General features: G+C 49.2%; 1 protein-coding gene across 4 annotated transcripts in view; it reads right to left on the reverse strand.

Moving 5' to 3' along the window:
• The window catches only part of COL22A1 (collagen type XXII alpha 1 chain), a 337,498-nt gene that overhangs the window by 142,870 nt on the left and 176,210 nt on the right, over window positions 1-18,418 (reverse strand). For 3 of the 4 annotated variants that reach the window (XM_063726825.1, XM_054518873.2, XM_054518872.2), the window contains 3 exons: window positions 15,055-15,108; window positions 2,946-2,999; window positions 2,174-2,227 (listed from right to left, as the gene is read on the reverse strand). In XM_063726825.1, the coding sequence (XP_063582895.1) occupies window positions 2,174-2,227; window positions 2,946-2,999; window positions 15,055-15,108 (162 nt within the window). The remainder of the gene's footprint in view (window positions 1-2,173; window positions 2,228-2,945; window positions 3,000-15,054; window positions 15,109-18,418) is intronic. The other variant, XM_054518874.2, reaches the window with a different exon arrangement.

An 18,418-nucleotide genomic window follows, 5' to 3' on the forward strand; every position in this document is an offset into this window, starting at 1 on the left:
CCTCTCTCCTCTCCAGAATCTCTTTGCCAACTTGTATCTTCCTTCCCACTGCTATCCTCCCTTCCTCTTGTCCTTCAAAAAAGCAAAACCTCAATCTGTCAGCATGGTTTGGCACTACTGCCTGTTATTTCGAATGCCAGCACTGAGAAGCTCCACGTTATACTTTCCAACGCCAGGAGTTTCCTACTACTATGAGGATATGGCAGGACAGGTGTTACTGCAGCTGTTTGCAGGTGAGGAGACGAAGGCTCTGCAGGCTGAGTGACTCACTCAAGGTCACAGAGCTGGTGATTGGGACCTGCAAGGTTTAACGGACTCCACCTCCAGGCTCCTTGCACTACAACAGAGACACTTCATCTTCTTTTCCTCTGTGCCTTAAATGATATCAGGTTACATGGGGGCGGGGCGGGGGGGTGGAAAACACACCCTGGAGCCTGTCGGGGTGTGGGGGGAGGTGTGCGGGAGGAAGAAGAGCATCAGGAAGAATAGCTAATGTATGCTGAGCTTAATACCCAGGCGATGGGTTGATCTATGCAGCAAACCACCGTGGCACATGTTTACCTAGGTAACGAGCTTGCACATCCTGCACGTGTACCCTGGAACTTAAAAGTTGAAGGAAAGAAAAAAAATCTGTCAGGCACACACACCCTTCCCCATGACTGACATTAGGGAAATCATTTCCCCCAGCGGAATATCTCCTGTGCTATTGCTTTCAGAGCTATTAGTGCTATTCGAAAGTGAACGTTTTTTATAACCCTGGTGATTCTTCCACCCACAGAACCTGTTGCCACCCAATTTGACTCATTTCTCCCTGTGCCTCCAGCTTGGACGGTGACTAGTGAAAAGACAGCCCCCACCCCCCTGCACAGAGCAGGTGTCCTGGAAGCCAAGGCTTTAGGAAGGCAGGAGGAAGGGCTTTTGAGGGGATTAAGGCTTCCTGAGTCAATGAAAGCAGGATCTCGACCAGGAGCAAACGCCAAGGCCAGAAGCTGTGCTTCAAACCTTCTGTGGCTACAGCCGCATCTTGACAGATGAGAAATGCTCACAGTGTCTTTCTTCCTCTAACACGCTCCCCTCCTCTGAATGTTCACATTGATCTGCATACTTTCTGATGAGCCCTTTGGATCAGATGGGATTGCTCATGTGTTTGAGCTTTCAGATGATCCCGTCACTCATGGAAAATGTTTATTGGTGATGTTGCAGTTGACTGTGTGTTTAGAAACGTCTGCCGGTGATGGTGCCATTCAGCCAGTGTTCCTCCCACACGCGATCAGATCACCTGAGTGCCCAGCGTGGCACTGAATTCATGTCCAGTACCCTTTGGCATGCTGCACTGGGGAGCAACAGAGCTGGGGAGGATGCTGGTGTTACCGCGACCACAGGGCCCCTGGGCGCCTTGATCCACATTCACCCATGGATCTGTGCTCCATGGAGAAGTGGGGAGAACTGCCCCATGTGCCACCCAATCTGCTTCACCTCCGCCTCACCCCTCCTCCAGCATCAGGAGCCTCCCAGCTGGGGCCTTCCCCATCTGGGCTCAATGAGGGAGAACTAGCTGTAAGGAAAACCCTTTAAGGTGGCCCAGGGGCCTCCCTCAGGGTAGATCATGAGATCTACCCAGGTCTCAGCCCACGTCATCCATCATCCTGCCCTAAAGAGCTGCAACGCAGCTTTAACTGTGCCCCTCCTATCTGGGGAGACATTAATGTTTTCTAAGCTCCACCTGCCCCCTGAGAGCCCCAGGATCTCTCAGTTTGCAAGGCAGAAAACATGATCAGGATTGTAATGGGAAGGGCTGCCACACGGCTCCCCACCCATTGCTTCTGGTCCCCTCTGGGTATTCCTCAAGGACAAGTGGTCATGCCTTCAGCAGCAAAGGACTCTTGAATGTGTCTTTTGGTGAAAAGAGAAAGGGCAGTGGCCTAGGGACTGTGGTCCTAATCCGCACCCTGGCCAGGGCACACAGGGAGCCTTCCCACAGACAGGGCACTAGCACGAGCAAGTCACCACAGAAAAAGGACCCAGCCTGAGCTCTGGGGCTGCAGGCCTTGCTGGCCAGGGAGTCCTCAGCTCTAGGAAAGTGGCCCTGGGCCAGCTGCAAGGGCTCAGCGCTCCCCCCCAGAGCAATGGGGAGAGGGAGGAGGGGAGCAGGGAGATGTTTCCGGACACTCACCGCGGGCCCAGGAGGTCCAGGCTTTCCCGGGAAGCCAATCTCTCCAGGCAAACCCTGAAAGGGGACCACACGGACATTGTTAGCCTGGCCTGTTCAGAGATCAGATCATTGACTCAACCTCTTTCCTGGCATGGGCCCAGGCCTCTGGGTCTGAGAAGGGCACCCTGGGGCCTCTACTGTCCTTGGTCATCCGCTGTGAAACGCGGAGTTGTTGCACCTTTTAAGTTGACACATCCATGGCTCATGCGGCCTGCAGTCGGGGCGGCCTTCCTATCCAATGCCACCTGCCGGGACAGATGGAGCTGCCTCCCTCTGCTGATGGCAGGGCCTGACCCACTCCGTGGGTGGGTGTGGATTCCCCCCACTCCCCCATGCCCAGTTTCAGGACACTTTCTCAGCAGCCCCAAAAGATGGGAGGGGAAATGTTAGCAAATGCTTGCCTGGGTCGTCTGTTTTGCCTCAAAGCCAAATCACAAACTACAAAAAGACACCCAAATGGGCAACCCCAGGCTAACGTGCCTTCTACATGCCGGACTCTGGAGGCAGCCACCAAAGTGCCACATTAGCTCCAGTGATACTCTAACCTAAGGGTTCCGAAGGTCTGAGAGTCCAGAGGCTGGGGATTCTACGTGTCGGGGTCCTCCTGTGTATGTTTTTGCACTGGACTTGGGTGGAAAAAAGACAAGAGGCCATTCACAAAGATGTCCCCAGGTCCCACAGGCCAGGAAACCACCATCTAAGTGCCCTTGTAGAAAATCAAAGCCAGTCTTACCGGAGAACCTCCTGGTCCAGGGGGGCCTGGGACACCAGGGGATCCTGGAGGGCCCTGTAGAGAAAGAGCATTGGGTGGGTTACAGATGGGCCCAGATGAGCCTCCTAGGGACAGTGGCATTTGAAAGAGGCAAAGGGAAGGGGACAGGAGGGTGAGGTGGGATTTTAACTTTATTTGTAATGCCTGATTTTTCAAACAAAAATAAACAAAAGCCAAAGGAAAATATTTGAACCAAAATTTGCAAAATGCTAACATTTCATATTTGGGTGATGGGCATGCCATCACCTGTAATATTATATATTCTGCTATATATTCAAAATGTTTGAACATTTAATGTAAATACATATGTGTGTGCACATGTGCAGACACACACAAACACACACACACAGTCTGACCCACGCACAAAGGCCTTCCGGAAGAGTGCTTCTCAATCATGAGTCATGGAGCAGGGCTGGTGCCAGGGTCAAAATCGCCAGGGGTGAGTAAAGAGATCTCACGCCTAGGCCTTCTGGTTCTGTAGGTCTGGGGTGAGTGGGTCTCGCATCTGTACTTGTGAAGGTTGCCCTGTGATTCTATGGAGATCAGTCCTCACAGCCACTTGACAGATGTAGATTCATGTGCTATTTAAATCATTCATGCCCTACACTTAAACCCTGGGGCATCTTCACGGGCCAGGAACAGAAGAGGTACTGTTAGCAAACAGAAACGTAAGACCTGTTTCCAAGCTCCTGTCTTGGTTGAGGGGCAGGGCTGGGGAGGGGAGAAACATGAAGACAAATAATTATGGTAGAAAAGGGCTGGGCATGGTGGCTCACAACTGTAATCACAGGACTTTGGAAGGCTGAGGCAGAAGGATCACTACAGGCCAGGAGTTTGAGACTAGACTGGGCAAAACAGCAAGACCCTATCTCTCTAGAAATAAAAAAAATAAAAATTAACTGGTCATAGGGGCTCTTCCCAGTAGTCCCAGCTACTCAGGAGGCTGAGGCGAGAGGATTGTTTGAGGCTGGGAGTTTGAGGCTGCAGTGAGCTGTGATTGTGCCATTGTACTCTGGCCTGGGTGCAGAGCAATATCCTGTATCTACAAAAAAAAAAAAAAAAAAAAAGACAAATGGCCCAACTAAACCTATGAGCACAGATCCAGGTCCAGGGGGTCCTGGGACACCAGGTGGTTCTTGCACCTGGGAGTGATGCTATGCACCCGGAGGGATGAAGGTGAGCGGGCAGAGAAGGCACCTGAGTACTGAAGAAAGCCCGAGAAATAAACAACAGGTCAGGCAGACAAGGCAGGTGGGCTGCATTCATAAAGGTCGGCTGCTGTTGAAGATATTGCGTTTTGAATGACAGCCAACAGTTCCACATGAAGAGAGTGTGGGCCTGCACAGGGCAGACGGAGGCTGAGCCAGGACCTCAGAGGCCACGGGCTGTCATAGTGAGGAGGGGTGACTTTGCCGTGAAGGTCCTGGAAGTAACTGAAGGAGCACAAGAAGACGTGTGTGGTCACACGTGTGCCCAGGAAAGCAGCCTGCAGTCTGGGGAGACCAGAGGGAGGAAGGGTGGACATGGGGTTATAAGCAGGGGCGAGCTGGAATCACACAACACCAGGGCTGGGAGGGAGAGTGGATGTAGCGTTCTGCATATATCCAGGTTCCTGATAGTCCTCACGCAGGGACCGGCTCGTTTTACAACAGCCAGTGACCCCACAGCTGAACCACCTTCAGTGGCTCTGATTTTCTAAAGGGTAGTGCTCTTCCAAGCGACTTCACCACGCCCTCCTTCCTCAGCTCCAGCACCACAGACCACTGCTCCACACAGCGTCCAGAAGGTGCAGATGACTTTTCTAGCCCAGGTTTCTCTCTGGATACCCCCTCCCCTCCTCCCACACCTCCCTTCTGAGCCATCTCCACCTTTCTGAGATGGTCCCCAATTCCCCAGTGGAATTAAGCTCTCCCTGCTCCGGGCTCAAAACCAACTTAACTGTGCTGATCTGACCCACAGACCCTCGAGGGCAGGCCCTTCTTGATCCCCCTGCACCTCACACAGTGATTATCCTAGGGTGTGGCATCCAGCAGGCGCTCAGTAAATACTTGAGGAAATCTCCTGAATTGAGCCAGACGCCGAGCCTAGGTTTGCATTCAGAAAGAACAACACTGCATGGCCACTAGAGGGCGAGAAATACCAAAAAATGGCAGAGGTGGCCGCATCGGTGAACTGTTCCCCTTTCTCCCTCTGGGGGCACCCGTGAGTCAGAAAACAGGCATAGACCACGACCATTTACTGAACAGGATTGGGGAGCACCTGGACCTAGTTTTCTCGGCAGCTCGCTCCGTCCTGGCAAGTCTTAGGGGTAGCATCTTCCCTCATCAGAGACATTTGTTCACAGCTGGAGCAACGGAGGGGCCGGGCAGGGCTGCAGGGTGCACTGGGCAGGTTCCAACCTGGGTCCGCCCTAATGGACGAGGGCTGCTGGAAGGCCTTAAAGAAGCCTCCCGGCCTTGCTGTATTGTCGGCTGAGCCTTACTACCTCCACAGGCTGCTTCAGCTTGGCCCCTTACTTCTCTCAGCAAAGCAAGAACCCTGCAGTGACACTCACAGCTCCCACACACTCCAGAGGCACATTCCAGGCAATGTTTTTTTGTTTTTGTTTTTGCTTTTTGAGATAGGGTCTTGCTTTGTTGCCCAGGCTGGAGTGCAGTGGTGCAATCATAGCTCACTGCAGCCTCCAATTCCTTGGCTCAAGTGATCCTCCTGCCTCAGCCTCCTGAGTAGCTGAGACTACAGGCGTGTGCTACCATGCCTAATTTTATGATTTTTTGTAGAAACAGGGTCTTGCTATATTGCACAGGCTGATCTTGAACTCCTGGGCTCAAGCAATCCTCTGCCTCAGCCTCCCAAAGCACTGGGGTTATGGGGGTGACAGGTGATCTAATTTTACCTCAACATGGTCTTTGAGGGCCTCATAGCACCCCAAGCCCACAGAGCATATCCGAAGGCCCTTCCCAACTATACAGGAGTCTCCTTGTTAGCAGTCTGAATGAACAATTCAGCTCCCTTCCCTCCTTACATGTCTAAGAATGCTGATGACCTCTGGAGTGTTTTATGCTTTTTCGAAATGGTGAGCCCAGAAAGCCGGCCCCCTGACCAGCCCCTCGCTCTGGCCCTGCTTGCCTTCCTCCTTTGCCCCTTGCAAACACCCTTGCCCTGCTGCTGCTTGCTAGTTTTGGAGTCGCACAGCACGTTAGAGGTGATGGCTCTTTAGCAGTCTCCTAGTGGAAATTAAACCTCCTTGTCTGACAATGAAGAAAACTGAGGCCCAGAGAGGTTCAGGACCCACCTTAGGTCACACAGCCACCATCTTTGGCTGCTGCAGACACACCTGGAGGGCCTGTCACAAATGCAGGTACACAGAACCCTTGTTTAGATTCAGAGACAGCAGGTCAGGGACAGGCCCCAAGGGTCAGTGACTTTTAAGACACCAGGTAATTCTGATGAGCTGCCAGGTTCGGGCATGACTCGTCTAGGCCAGCTCCGTATTCCACCATCACCACCACTAGCACTGCTGATGAGCCTGCGAGCATAACATCCCAGGAAGAAGCACAACCCAGGAGAGAGAAAAAAAACAGAAAGGCAGGACAAGGGGCTCGGTCACCTCCATTCAGCGTATGCTCCACCTGTGTTTCACACACCGGTTCATTCCAGCCCTCCACTGGCCATGGGAGGCTGGGCTTTTTCATTAAATTTACAGAGGAGGAAAATGAACTGATATTAGATAAAGCTCATATATGGATACAGCACCCTGATCCCTTCGCTCCTCCCAAGCCCAGTACCCCAGCCTTGCAAACTGTCTACACAGTCCCCACTCAAGGACACGGGTCTCACCCTGCTGTTACAGCCCCTTTCCACCCTTTAACACAATGTGATCTCCTAAAAGACTCTGCATGTTAAGGGAGACTAGAACTTAGGGCTTTAAATATGGGTTTGAAGATCTCAAAGTCTATCTCCCTGGTAAGACCACAGCACCTGGTTCCATGCTATGTGCACAGTAGAGGTTGAGTCACTGTCTGCTTGTTTGATGCTGTACACTTAGGAAAGAGAGGGAAAGCCTACCCAGTCATTAAACCTAGCAACTGCAAACCTAGGTTGCTAGAGAGAGAAGCTGGAAGCAGCTGGAAGCAACTGTCTGAAAGTCTGGAAACCTCTTCCAGGAGGGATCACAAAAAGGGTGAGGTGATTTGCTTCCAGCCTCTTTTCCAGTTTACAGGGGACGTGCTCACAAGTCCAAGTGGGAAACACCGGGTGCGGTGGCAGGAGGGAACAGCCCTCAGGATGCAGCTGCAGCCAACCTGCCCTGGACCCTGGTCTCTTGGCCATGCTCTGCCTTCAGATGGCCACAGAGAGCCACACAGTGGGGGCAGAAACTCTAAACAGAGCAGCCGCCTCACCTTGGGGGTTACATTCAGCCTTGTCCTGATTACCACGCTGGGACTTCAGCTCTGGCATAACTCGCTTTGTTTCTGACACAGCCTCAGGCCAGCCGTGCGGAGGGCTGGCGAGGGAGGGGCGGGTGGGCAGAAGCATCCTGGAAGGACCTGGACGCGAGGGCCTTTCAGCCCACAGCTGGGATAGCTATTTCTACTTTGGCACTCCCCCAAAAGGAAGGGAGAAAACTTAATTTCCTAAAGCACTGACTATATGCCTGGCATCCTACAAGGACTCTGTCCATATTACCACAAGGCCCCTGGACCGTATCTGTCTCCCTGTCCATGTGCAGGTCCCTGCAGTCAGGGTCTGGGAAGATTCACACCTTGGATGGAAGAGGGCGTCAACAGGTGGCAGAGTGTGGATGATGCCTTTAAAGGGAGAAGGGCAGTAGGCAGGCACAGCTTTGATCCTTAAAGCCAAGGACCTGCACTATCCTGGAGCACCGGGAAGAAGTTATCCCTGGAGACCCAGTATGGCAGTGGGCAGGGTTCCTTCCCCCAGCCAACGTCTACTATGTACCACTGTGTTCTCTCTGGGGTCTTAAGACAACTCAGCCCTTCACTCCAGAAAATTACAGCCTAGTAAGACACATAAAACACAGGCCTCTGGTGTCCCGGGAAAAGCATCAGAGGGCTTAGGATCGAAGGCAGGGTTATATTTTGAGCAGCTGTGTGACTTACGGCAAGGGTTTCTAAAAATATATAGTAGGTACAAAAATACTTTCTGTGCAGAATTGTTTTGTATAAAAACTATGGCTTCCGGCATGTAGCAGAATTCATGAGATACCTGTTGAAAAGAATGAAAACAGAGAGACAAAAGAGGTGCTCGAAGGCCACGGAGCTCAGAGGAAGGCATGGTAGAGAAATCAGGAGCGTCTCGAAAAGTGGGGTGAGCTTGGTGTGGAAGGGCTAAGTAGGGCCTGAACAGAGGGGAGTGGAATAGGAGAGGAAGAAAGCCACAGGAGGACAGAGCTGCTGAGCCATGGCTAGATGGCAGGGGGAGGGGAGAAGAGACACACACACCCGGGCAAGAAAGACAAGGCTTTGTCTTCGAGGGAGCACAAAAATAATAGAGGTGGCATCAAAGAGTGACACAAAAGACTTATACTTACAAAGACACACTTCTAGGCCGGGTGCAGTGACTCACACCTGTAATCCCAGCACTTTTGGAGGCCGAGGCGGGCGGATCACCTGAGGTCAGGAGTTCAAGACCAGCCTGGCCAACATGGAGAAACCCCATCTCTACAAAAAATACAAAATGAGCTGGGCATGGTGATGTATGCCTGTACTCCCAGCTACTAGGGAGGCTGAGGCAGGAGAATCTCTTGAACCTCGGAGGCGGAGGTTGTGGTGATCCAAGATTGTACCATTGCACTCCAGCCTGGGCAACAAGAGCAAAACTCCATCTCAAAAAATAAATAAATAAAGACACATTTCTACTGTCCTTAGCAGCCAATGGTAGGAGGAAATCTTTCAAGATGAGAGACCATGAGACAAACATGAGAGCAGGCAGAAGGCAGCCAGTGCCAGCACTGGAGGAAGGTGATGGGGGGAGGGATGCAGACAGACCAGGGGCAGGTCTGAGCCAGAGCTCAGTGGTGACGCGGTGACCAGCTGGATTGGGACTGGGACACAACCTGATACTCAAAAGGGGAGGGCCTTGCAGGGGATTGGGCAGGTGTGTGGGGTTGCTGTGGGGGATGATGGATTCAGTTTTGATCTATTTGATGTGTTTAGTTAAAAAGTCTGCAGGGCCTGAGAGAGAGAGAGAGAGAGTGAGTTCTGGGGGTAACTGTGAATGTAAACAGAGTGCTGGTCTACCCATGCTGCTGTTGGCTGAGGGATCCCAGAAAGCTCTTGCATTTTCCAGATAAGAGAACACTCTGTAACAGAGGCTCAACATCATCTCAGCTTTCTTGGATGACATAATGGCACTTCAGCATCTTCCATGGCCTTGGGGGACCTTACCATGAGGCTCAATAACTACTAATGAGTTTGGACCAATCTTCTTTGGCCTTCTGATTAATCAGTACCCTCATTTTATGTCCTTTTTTCTTCTGGAAATCAAGTTGAACAATACCTCAAACAGAACAGCCATTTGAGTTACCTCACTGGAAGTTTCCCAATGAAACCAGAAGACTAATTGCCAAATCATAGGAGAGCAACATTGAACTCATTTTCTATCTTTTTCTGCAAATAGTTGAATGGCATTTGGGTTTTCTAGGACTAGAAAGCCCCCTTCCTTTCCTCTCCTCCACTTCCTCCCGCCAAAAAAACATCTAGAAAGCCAAAGATTCTACACATTATTGTCCTTTTATAGATGAGAATATTAGAGTTTCCAGTCTTTCAAGAAAGAATGGGACTACAGGAAGGCCAAGAATAAAACACAAGAAGTGACAGTCAGGAGCACTCACAGGTGCTGCGGGCAAGTCACTCTTCCCCTGTGGGCCAGGGAACAGATAGGTAGAAATTTACTTAGGAAAAATCTATGACTTTGGTTGAGGATGACCTGGGTCAAATCCCAGGTGGCCTCATACTATGTCAATGGACTTGGACAATGGACTTCACCTCTCAGAGCCTCATTCCAGCTGCCATAAAATGGTTGGAGGCCCCTTCCTCAAATCACCATGTGTGGATTAAAGAAGTGTGAACTAGCCCAGAACTCAGAGGACTTCACAAATGTTACTTTTCTTTCTTCTCATTTAATTGTTAACAAAATATCTAAACAACCAAATCATCTAATTATTGAGTAACAAATTAGTCAATAGACATAAATATTAACAACAAAATATGACCTCATTATTAGTCATGAAAACAAGTAATCAACCACTTATTAATTAACCAATCAGTCCAATTATTAATGAAACAACACTTGGTTCCTCTAATACTACAGTGACTATTTAATATGATTAGTAGTTACAATGATGATGCATGAATGACTAATTAACCTAATTATCATTAGTAAAGAATAATTATTCCTAATAACCACCTAGTTCCAATTGGATTTATAAAGTTAGATGGAATTTGAAGATGCATGAAAATTACTTGCATAAATTAGCATGACAATCAAACTCCTTCGTAACTTGGACATGTATATTTCGGGGGGAAGCAGCTCATAATTTGGGAGTCCTCCTCTGAGATGGTAGATCCCTGTGGCACTAACACTGTGACTTCCCACTTCAAGGGGTTTCTGCACAGAGGCCCAGGCCCACAGCCTACCCAGCCTCTTCTCTGGCCAAGCCCTCCCCTGCCTGCATTTCCACAGATTCAAGGAACTTTGTCCTGAGCACAGCACCAAGCCACACTGCCTGTGCATAAACACTTGGCCAGCCCAGAAACCGGATTTCCAATTTTCCTAAAAGGCTGCCAGGATACAGGAGTCGTCACATAGGAAATCATGGATGTATAGATTTATTGTAAAATTTTCTAGCAGGTGGAATATTTCATTTTGAAAGACAGGCATAAAAAGCATCTTATAGGATCCCAGCCACCCTGGGGCTTTGCACGCTCCGAGATGGCAGTGCCGGCTCTTCCCATAACGCAAAGCTAATTAAACTCTCTGAGCTTGGTTTCTCTAGATTTTAAATGAGGGTAAGCAAATTTTGCTCACAGGCAGTTATAAAGAATAGACACGATTATATATGAAAGCTAAAGAGAATGCTTGGCAACAGCAGAAACTAAACACACATGCTTCTCTTTACTTCTCCCCACTGCTCTTTCAGGGATAGGCTGCCATGAGATCAACCTCGGTTTTCCAGGTCAGTGTCAGGATCCTGCTCTGGGCCTCCACAGAGCCCTGACTTCCTCTCCAAAGCTCAGCTCAGTGGATTCTCCTTCCAGATTAATCCTGTGCTTTTGTTTGATGATGCTTTCACATCTTGAGGCCTTGTGGATGCAGGGAGGGCCTTCCCCTTCCAGGATTAGCTAATTCCTAGAGATCGCAAAGGACTTGCTTGAGAGTAGGACTCTGATATGCAAACTTGCCCATCCCTAGTACACCTTCTTCAATCAGGCCCCTGTGGTGTGGGACAGGACACTACCTCTCTGCCCTAAATCACCCCGGACCAGGTACTAGACCATGAGAAACCACCCGTACAGCGTGGAGCCTGCAGAAATTATTCAAACTGTCCAATCCTAAGCCTGCTCAGCAACTGACCCTGCCTCACCCTTGCCCAGCAGTGGCTCCTGCCCAAGTTTGCCTTTCACTCTTTCTGCCTCCAAACTGCCTCTGTTGCTCCCCCGACAGCTCTGCAGGAAACGGACGCTCCCATCCATGGAAACTGTGAAGAGCAAACTATCTCCAATGACAGTCGTCTCCTGATCTGTTGGCCTCACTTTGCCTGAATAAATACAAGATTTAGGGTTCAGATGAAAACACCTTCTCTATCTGTGTCTCTTTCTGGCCCATTAGTGTATGAATTCTCATGGCATAGACTGCAGCTACTTAGATTTTACATCCCCAGAGCTGAATTTGGTACCCAGTGCATACTTAATAAAAACCTGTTGAATGAATAAATCCATGAATGAACAAGCATGATGGTAAGCAGGAGAAAACAGAGGCCAGGCCCAGGCAAGGTAGACACATGGATATGTCAGGAAGAGTGAATCAGAGGAAATGGCTGAGATGCACAGAAACCCAGGCTCTTGCCGTGGAGAAACAGGAACGCTTTTACACTGTTGATGGGAGTGCAAATTAGTTCAACCACTGTGGAAGACAGTGTGGCAATTCCTCAAGGCTCTAGAACCAGAAATACCATTTGACCCAGCAATCCCTTTACTGGGTATATACCCAAAGGATTATAAATCATTCTACTGTAAAGACACACGCACACGCATGTTTATTGCAGCACTATTTACAATAGCAAAGACTTGGAACCAACCCAAATGCCCATCAATGATAGACTGGATAAAGAAAATGTAGCACATATGCACCATGGAATACTATGCAGCCATAAAAAAGGATGAGTTCATGTCCTTTGTAGGGACATGGATGAAGCTGGAAACCATCATTCTCAGCAAACTAACACAGGAACAGAAAGCCAAACACCACATGTTCTCACTCATAAGTGGGAGTTGAACAATGAGAACACATGGACACAGGGAGGGGAACATCACACACCGGGGCCTGTCAGTGGGTCGGGGGAAAGGGAGGGAGAGCATTAGGACAAATACCTAATGCATGTGGGACTTAAAACCTAGATGACGGGTTGATAGGTGCAACAAACCACCATGGCACATGCATACCTACGTAACAAACCTGCAAGTTCTGCACATGTATCCCAGAACTTAAAGTAAAATAAAATTAAACTTTAAAAAAAAGGAATCTGGTCTCTCAGTGTAAGAGTGGCTGACCTGAACACAGCTTTGATTCCATCAGGCAGTGGCCCCAACCAGGCCACCAGGTGGTACATACTGCAAACGCTATATTGCCTGGTTCTGAACCACTGAGATCCCTGAACACATCAGGGTGCACAATTACAGGGTGCTACTCCCTGCCATGGAAGCCTGGTAATATTTATATCTATAGCACACAGCTCAATGTCTGGCATTCAGTAAAGATTTACTGAATGAAAATGACTTCAGAGTTATAAATGAAAGAATGAAATCTCTTTTTCCAGATAACAAACAAAGAGTTGTAGGGGGAAAAATTATAGCTTAAAATAATTTGATCGAGCTGCATTGATGGTGAATTTTAAAATACACAAGGTTGACTCACTATGAAGCAAGGTAATAAAACATAAGGCAAAACCCACTCTATTTTTCATTATTAATAGCAAAATGCCACAGTGAATGTGAAATCTTTAGAACACTGTGAATTATGATGGATCGTATATTCTTATTCCCTGCTGCATCCTGACCTGAATGAAGGGTGCAGAAATGAAGTCTCAGATTGCATCCAAGGTGCCGTCTTTCACTAGAGTGCTTTCATGTCAGCCAGCAGGAAAAACTGGCTTCTAAAGTGCAGTGAGCAGCATTTTCCAGATGTGTGCCTCCCTGCCAACGAGGGACGGGCAGTGTGACCGCCACCCCGGGGAATCTGGTGTGGAGGTGGGGCTGTCCAGTCCCAGGTGGTGCTGAAGCCAGCTGCTCTACCACAGCTCCAGGAGGACAAAATGGAAGAGCCCAGCAGTGACTTGTGCCCACCTGCTTGGTGCCAAAGAGGCCAGGAGAACAGGGACAGCCATATCTGTCTACCCTGTGTGTGCTGTGCCTCAGGACCTCATTATCACCTCTCATAGTCACTGCTCTTCTCCTCAATCTTCAGGTGTGCCCTCCTTTTTTATGGCAAGAGCTGAGCACTGGGTTCCCTCTGTGCCTTCTGCTTGCTGATCCTGCTTCAGCATGAACTTACTGATGCCAGGTGAGGCCCAGATCAGGGGACAGGAGTGAAGCTTTGGTGGGTTGAGGGGTCAAAGAAAGGATGAAGGGAATTCTTTACACTGCAAAGGCCAGGCATAGAGCTTCAGGGGCTTGCCATGTTTTGTCCACATTGTAGTACCCTCTGGGGGACTCACGGTGACGCTGCATTTGAAAATAAGGGAGACTAAGACAGTTTAGGGCCTCAGTCATGTAGGGAGGAAGGGATTTGAAGCCAGGCATCTGCCTAGCATAGGGTGGCCCTGAGTGAAGCCCTCTGCACCTGGAGCCTCACCCCTCATCTATGACATGGGGACAAGGACCCTGAGGGTGCCTATCTAGATGGGTGGGTGTCAGGATCCACAGGGCCGGCACTAGGATGGCACAGCTGGACCTGTGGAAGCAGAGCCAAGTACGGCCTGTGGGAGTTGGGCCAAGTATGAGGACAGAGGAAGCTACACCAGAACTGAGTCCTAAGAGACCCAGAGAAGCTGGAAGAAGGAGGAGGAGGCAGAGAATCCAGGGAGCGAGAACAGCACCTGCCTAGGAACAGAGGCCTCTGAGACTGGGGCCCTAACCTCATCATTTTACAGTGGGGAAACTGAGGCCCAAGCGGGGGAAGGACTTGGCCAATGTCCCAGTGTTCTGGAGGACAGACTGAGACCCAAACCCAGGCCTCTTAGCTCCTATGATAGTGGCCGCCCTTTTGGTTTTCTGGCCTCTGTGGCTGATCCCCTTACAACTCTCACTGGGTTCATCTTCCTATCCCTGCTGCTCCGTGCCCTGTGCTCCGGCGGCACCACATGCTGCTCGATTCCTGCCCAGCGCTGCGCTGCAGTGCACCAGGTCCCTGCAGAGCTGTGCCCCAGGTAAGGCCCTCCCTCCGCTCATTCCTGCCTGGCTGGCACTGCCTTGTCTGCCAAGGGGAGACAAGCCTCCTCAAGGCTGATTTCCCCACCACCTCATCCTGGGGTCCCCCTTCGCCTGCCAGTACTTCCCTTTCTCCTAGGACTGCTCATCACTTTTGTCACTCCCATCTGCCTCCTCCAGATGGAAATTCCTTCAGGATAGCCAACAATGGTCATTCAGCTCCCACACAGGACAGCAGAGGAGGAGGGAAGGAGGACACATGACCCACTGGCCGTTCTTTTTAATAGTTTGATGAGGTGACCAGCAGGATTCTGGCTGCCCACCTGAGAGCTGCTGCCTGGTCATTTATTTAATCAGAGAAAAGCAGCGTTGCTATGGAAGAGAATGTAAAAGGTAGTTACCTGCAGCCCCAGCAATCCAGGGATTCCAGGTGGTCCCACGTCACCTTTCTTCCCCTGAGTGTAAAAGAAGAAGCTAAAATTAACAAGCAGGCAATCGTCAACCAGAGCTGGTTTAATAATGAGTCTTGGTGGACATTTGGGTCTTTATTACTCTCAACCTCCCAGATTAACAATTGTCCCTCAGGAGTGCCCCACAGAGGAACAATGTGGGATCAGAAAAAGGACTCAGGCTTTTTCTGAGGTCAGGAGTAAGGCTTTGGATCCCAGCTCTGTAACTTAAATGTGTTTGGTAACACACGGCCCCATATTCAAAAGGTACAGAAAGGTATACCCAAGAAAAGTCTCCTTTTAATCCCAGTCTCAGCCGCTCAGTTCCTTTCCTTGGAAACAACTAATCTTACTAGATGTTGGTTAATTTTCCCAGAGAGATTTTATGCATTGGTAAGCCTTACGCATGCACACACACAAACACACACACTCCCCCTGTCCCCCGTTTCTTCACAGACTTCAGCATGCCATTCAATCTGTTAAACTTTGTTTCTTTGTTTCCATTTAATTTATCTAAGCCACATCCCATATCACATGGAGAGTTGCTGGTATCCTTTATACAGGTGCATGGTTTTCCCTGTGCAAATGAGGCATGATGCATTGAAACAACCTCCTCCTTGTGGCTAGGTAGGTTACTTAAGGTGTTTCTGCTCTTCTGCTGTGGGAATCCATGCTTCAGTGCATACATGTTCAGTATCCAGCAGGGTGATGTTGTGGGGTGACCTGAGGCCATCTCCTTAAATAGGGGTAAGGTGTGTGTTGGTTAGTTTAATTTACACAGTGTGGTAATGACATATATTGTATAACAGAGGTTATCTGAAGAACAGAATACAGCCCTTTTTGGCATTGTCCTGGTGGTTTTCTTGATTAAATAAAAGCACTGCAATCAGGAATTGAAAGTAAAGTAAGACCTTGATAAGATCTACATTTTTTTGAGTGTCTATTTCACGGCAAACTCTCTTTCTAGTTCTTCCCACATGATCCTTTCTTAATTTACTCTGCAAGAGGACCCTGGAACGCCAATGTTCTCATCCCATTGATGAGTGTGCAAATCGAGGCTCAGAGCTCATGTCTCTCTTGTTGCACAGCTAGTAAGGGGCAGAGTTCAGATCACACCCAGTTCTATGCAGACTTGAAGCCTGCGCCAGTATTGCTGGCTTCTCAGGGCTCTGAAGAATTAAAAGGGATGCTTTCTACAAAATAACTCTTAAGTGTTCTATGCAGACTTGAAGCCTGTGCCAATATTGCTGGCTTCTCGGGGCTCTGAAGAATTAAAAGGGATGCTTTCTACAAAATAACTCTAAGTGTATCTGTGAGACTGTAAAACTTGATATCATCCTCTCCTCTCATTCAGCAACTCTGGCCCTCTTCTCTCTGCCCCTTGATGACTCTTGCTTGTCTCCACTGTCCCAGAACCCCCAACTCAAGCACACCCTGGGAGCAACAGGGAGGACGGATTAAGGCTGTTCAAGCTGCTTCTCTCACTGCCCAGCATAACCCATAACGTTGCCTTGGGCCAGCCCACCATTTTCTCTCCCCAGAACCACTGCAGTAGCCTTCTAAACAGTGCCTCCCTTAACACACTTGGCCATTGCACCTTTCCCCTCAAAGCAGCAAGGATGATATCATTAAAACATAAATCATGTCACATCATCTCCTCTGCTCAAAACACTACAATGCCTCTCAGCTCACTTAGAGCAGAACTTTAATGACCTCCAGCCTGCCCTCCATGATCTCATTTCCTCCAACCCTCTTCTCATTTCCATGTACTTTTTTCCACCTCCAGCCACACTGGCCTCCCACCTCCACCTTGAATCCACCAAATGCATTCCAAACTGAAGGTCTGTCCACTGGCATTTCCTTCTGACTGGGTTTGTTCCCCAGGTATCCACATAGATCAATTTTTCAATTCAATTTAGTTTCTGCTGAAATGCTCCTTTAACTGAATGTCTTCTTCGGCCAGCCTCACCAGAATAGCACTCCCTCTGTCCCATTGTGTCTTCTCGCGCTGCCATAATTTCCTTAGTGTGGATCCTAACTGTTGCACCATAGGCGTTTGTGCTTATTTATTGTGTGTCTACCCCTACTGGGACACAAGCCACCGGAAAGTGGAGTTGGGCTCTGGTTTTGTTTGATGCTATACATTGTAGGCTCAGGACAGTGCCTGCCACACAGTGGACATTCAATAGACATTTGTGGGCTGAATAAATCATCCCTTTGAGAACTATGCAGTCCCAAGCCATGACGGTGGCACTGAGGATAGCAGTGAAAAGTTAGAGAAAAGTGATATCAGGGAGGAAGGGAAGATACAACTTGGAGATTTGTTGACTAGCAGAGAGAGTGAGTGAGCCTGGTTTAGAAGCCCCTGGATCCACACCTTTGAGCTGTGAACCCATCAGGCTGGAGGGCACGATAATGTCTGGGTCACAATGAGTTTCTTGATACTTGCCAGGTAGAATTCAAGATGTGGTCACAGATACCTTCAGAAGACAGCCAAGCCTTGGAGGCACTGGGTTTCTCCATCCATCTGATCCAGCTCTGATTAATGCAGACATCGGGAAGCTGATCATAAGACAGCTAAGAGTTGCCAGCTCCCCTTCCTCAGGGAAAGGAAACCAGACACCTTCCATTTTCTATCTAGACAGACACCCTCTCCAATTGCTTCCAGGGGATTCTATAGAGAGTCACCGGTTATTTACAAGATGAATAAACCATTTTCCCTCAAGGTCAGTGGGAGGACCTGGTGAATAATCATCGGAAGTTAGAATCCAAGCCAGCAATGTAACTGTGTTGAGAGGAAAGACTGAAAGGAGAGATTGGAATATCTAATGGTTGGTAAGAAAGGATGAGAGAGAAGAGATGCAGAGGTCTGGGCCATGACTGAGCAGAATGACTCATTAAGATGCCGATGTGGTCGGGGGATGAAGCATCAGTTCTCTCTCCAGGGTGACACGATCACCATTTGGGGATGCAGCAAGGTCTCAGCAGCTCTCCGCTTCCTCAGCTGACCCCAGGATCTTATGTAACAACGTGACTCATGCTCAGGAAGGTGAACACCTAAGTTGACAACAGGATTTGTAAAAGGCATGAATTCAGGAGGTGTTCCTGTGCCAGGAAGTTGAATCAATTGATCTGGAAGAGCAGACGTATGGGCAAGTAGGAGGCGCATGGTAGATGAGAGAAATGCAAAGAAACACATCTATGGAAGCAGACTTCATAAGCATTAGGTTTTCAGCAAGGAGAAAGAAACCAAAAAGGTGGCAAGAGGCCAGAGAAAGAAAAGTGTCAGAGCAGATCTTTCATGGGTCATCCATGA

Source organism: Pongo abelii, chromosome 7 (assembly GCF_028885655.2).
Source record: "Pongo abelii isolate AG06213 chromosome 7, NHGRI_mPonAbe1-v2.0_pri, whole genome shotgun sequence".
Lineage (NCBI taxonomy): Eukaryota > Metazoa > Chordata > Mammalia > Primates > Hominidae > Pongo > Pongo abelii.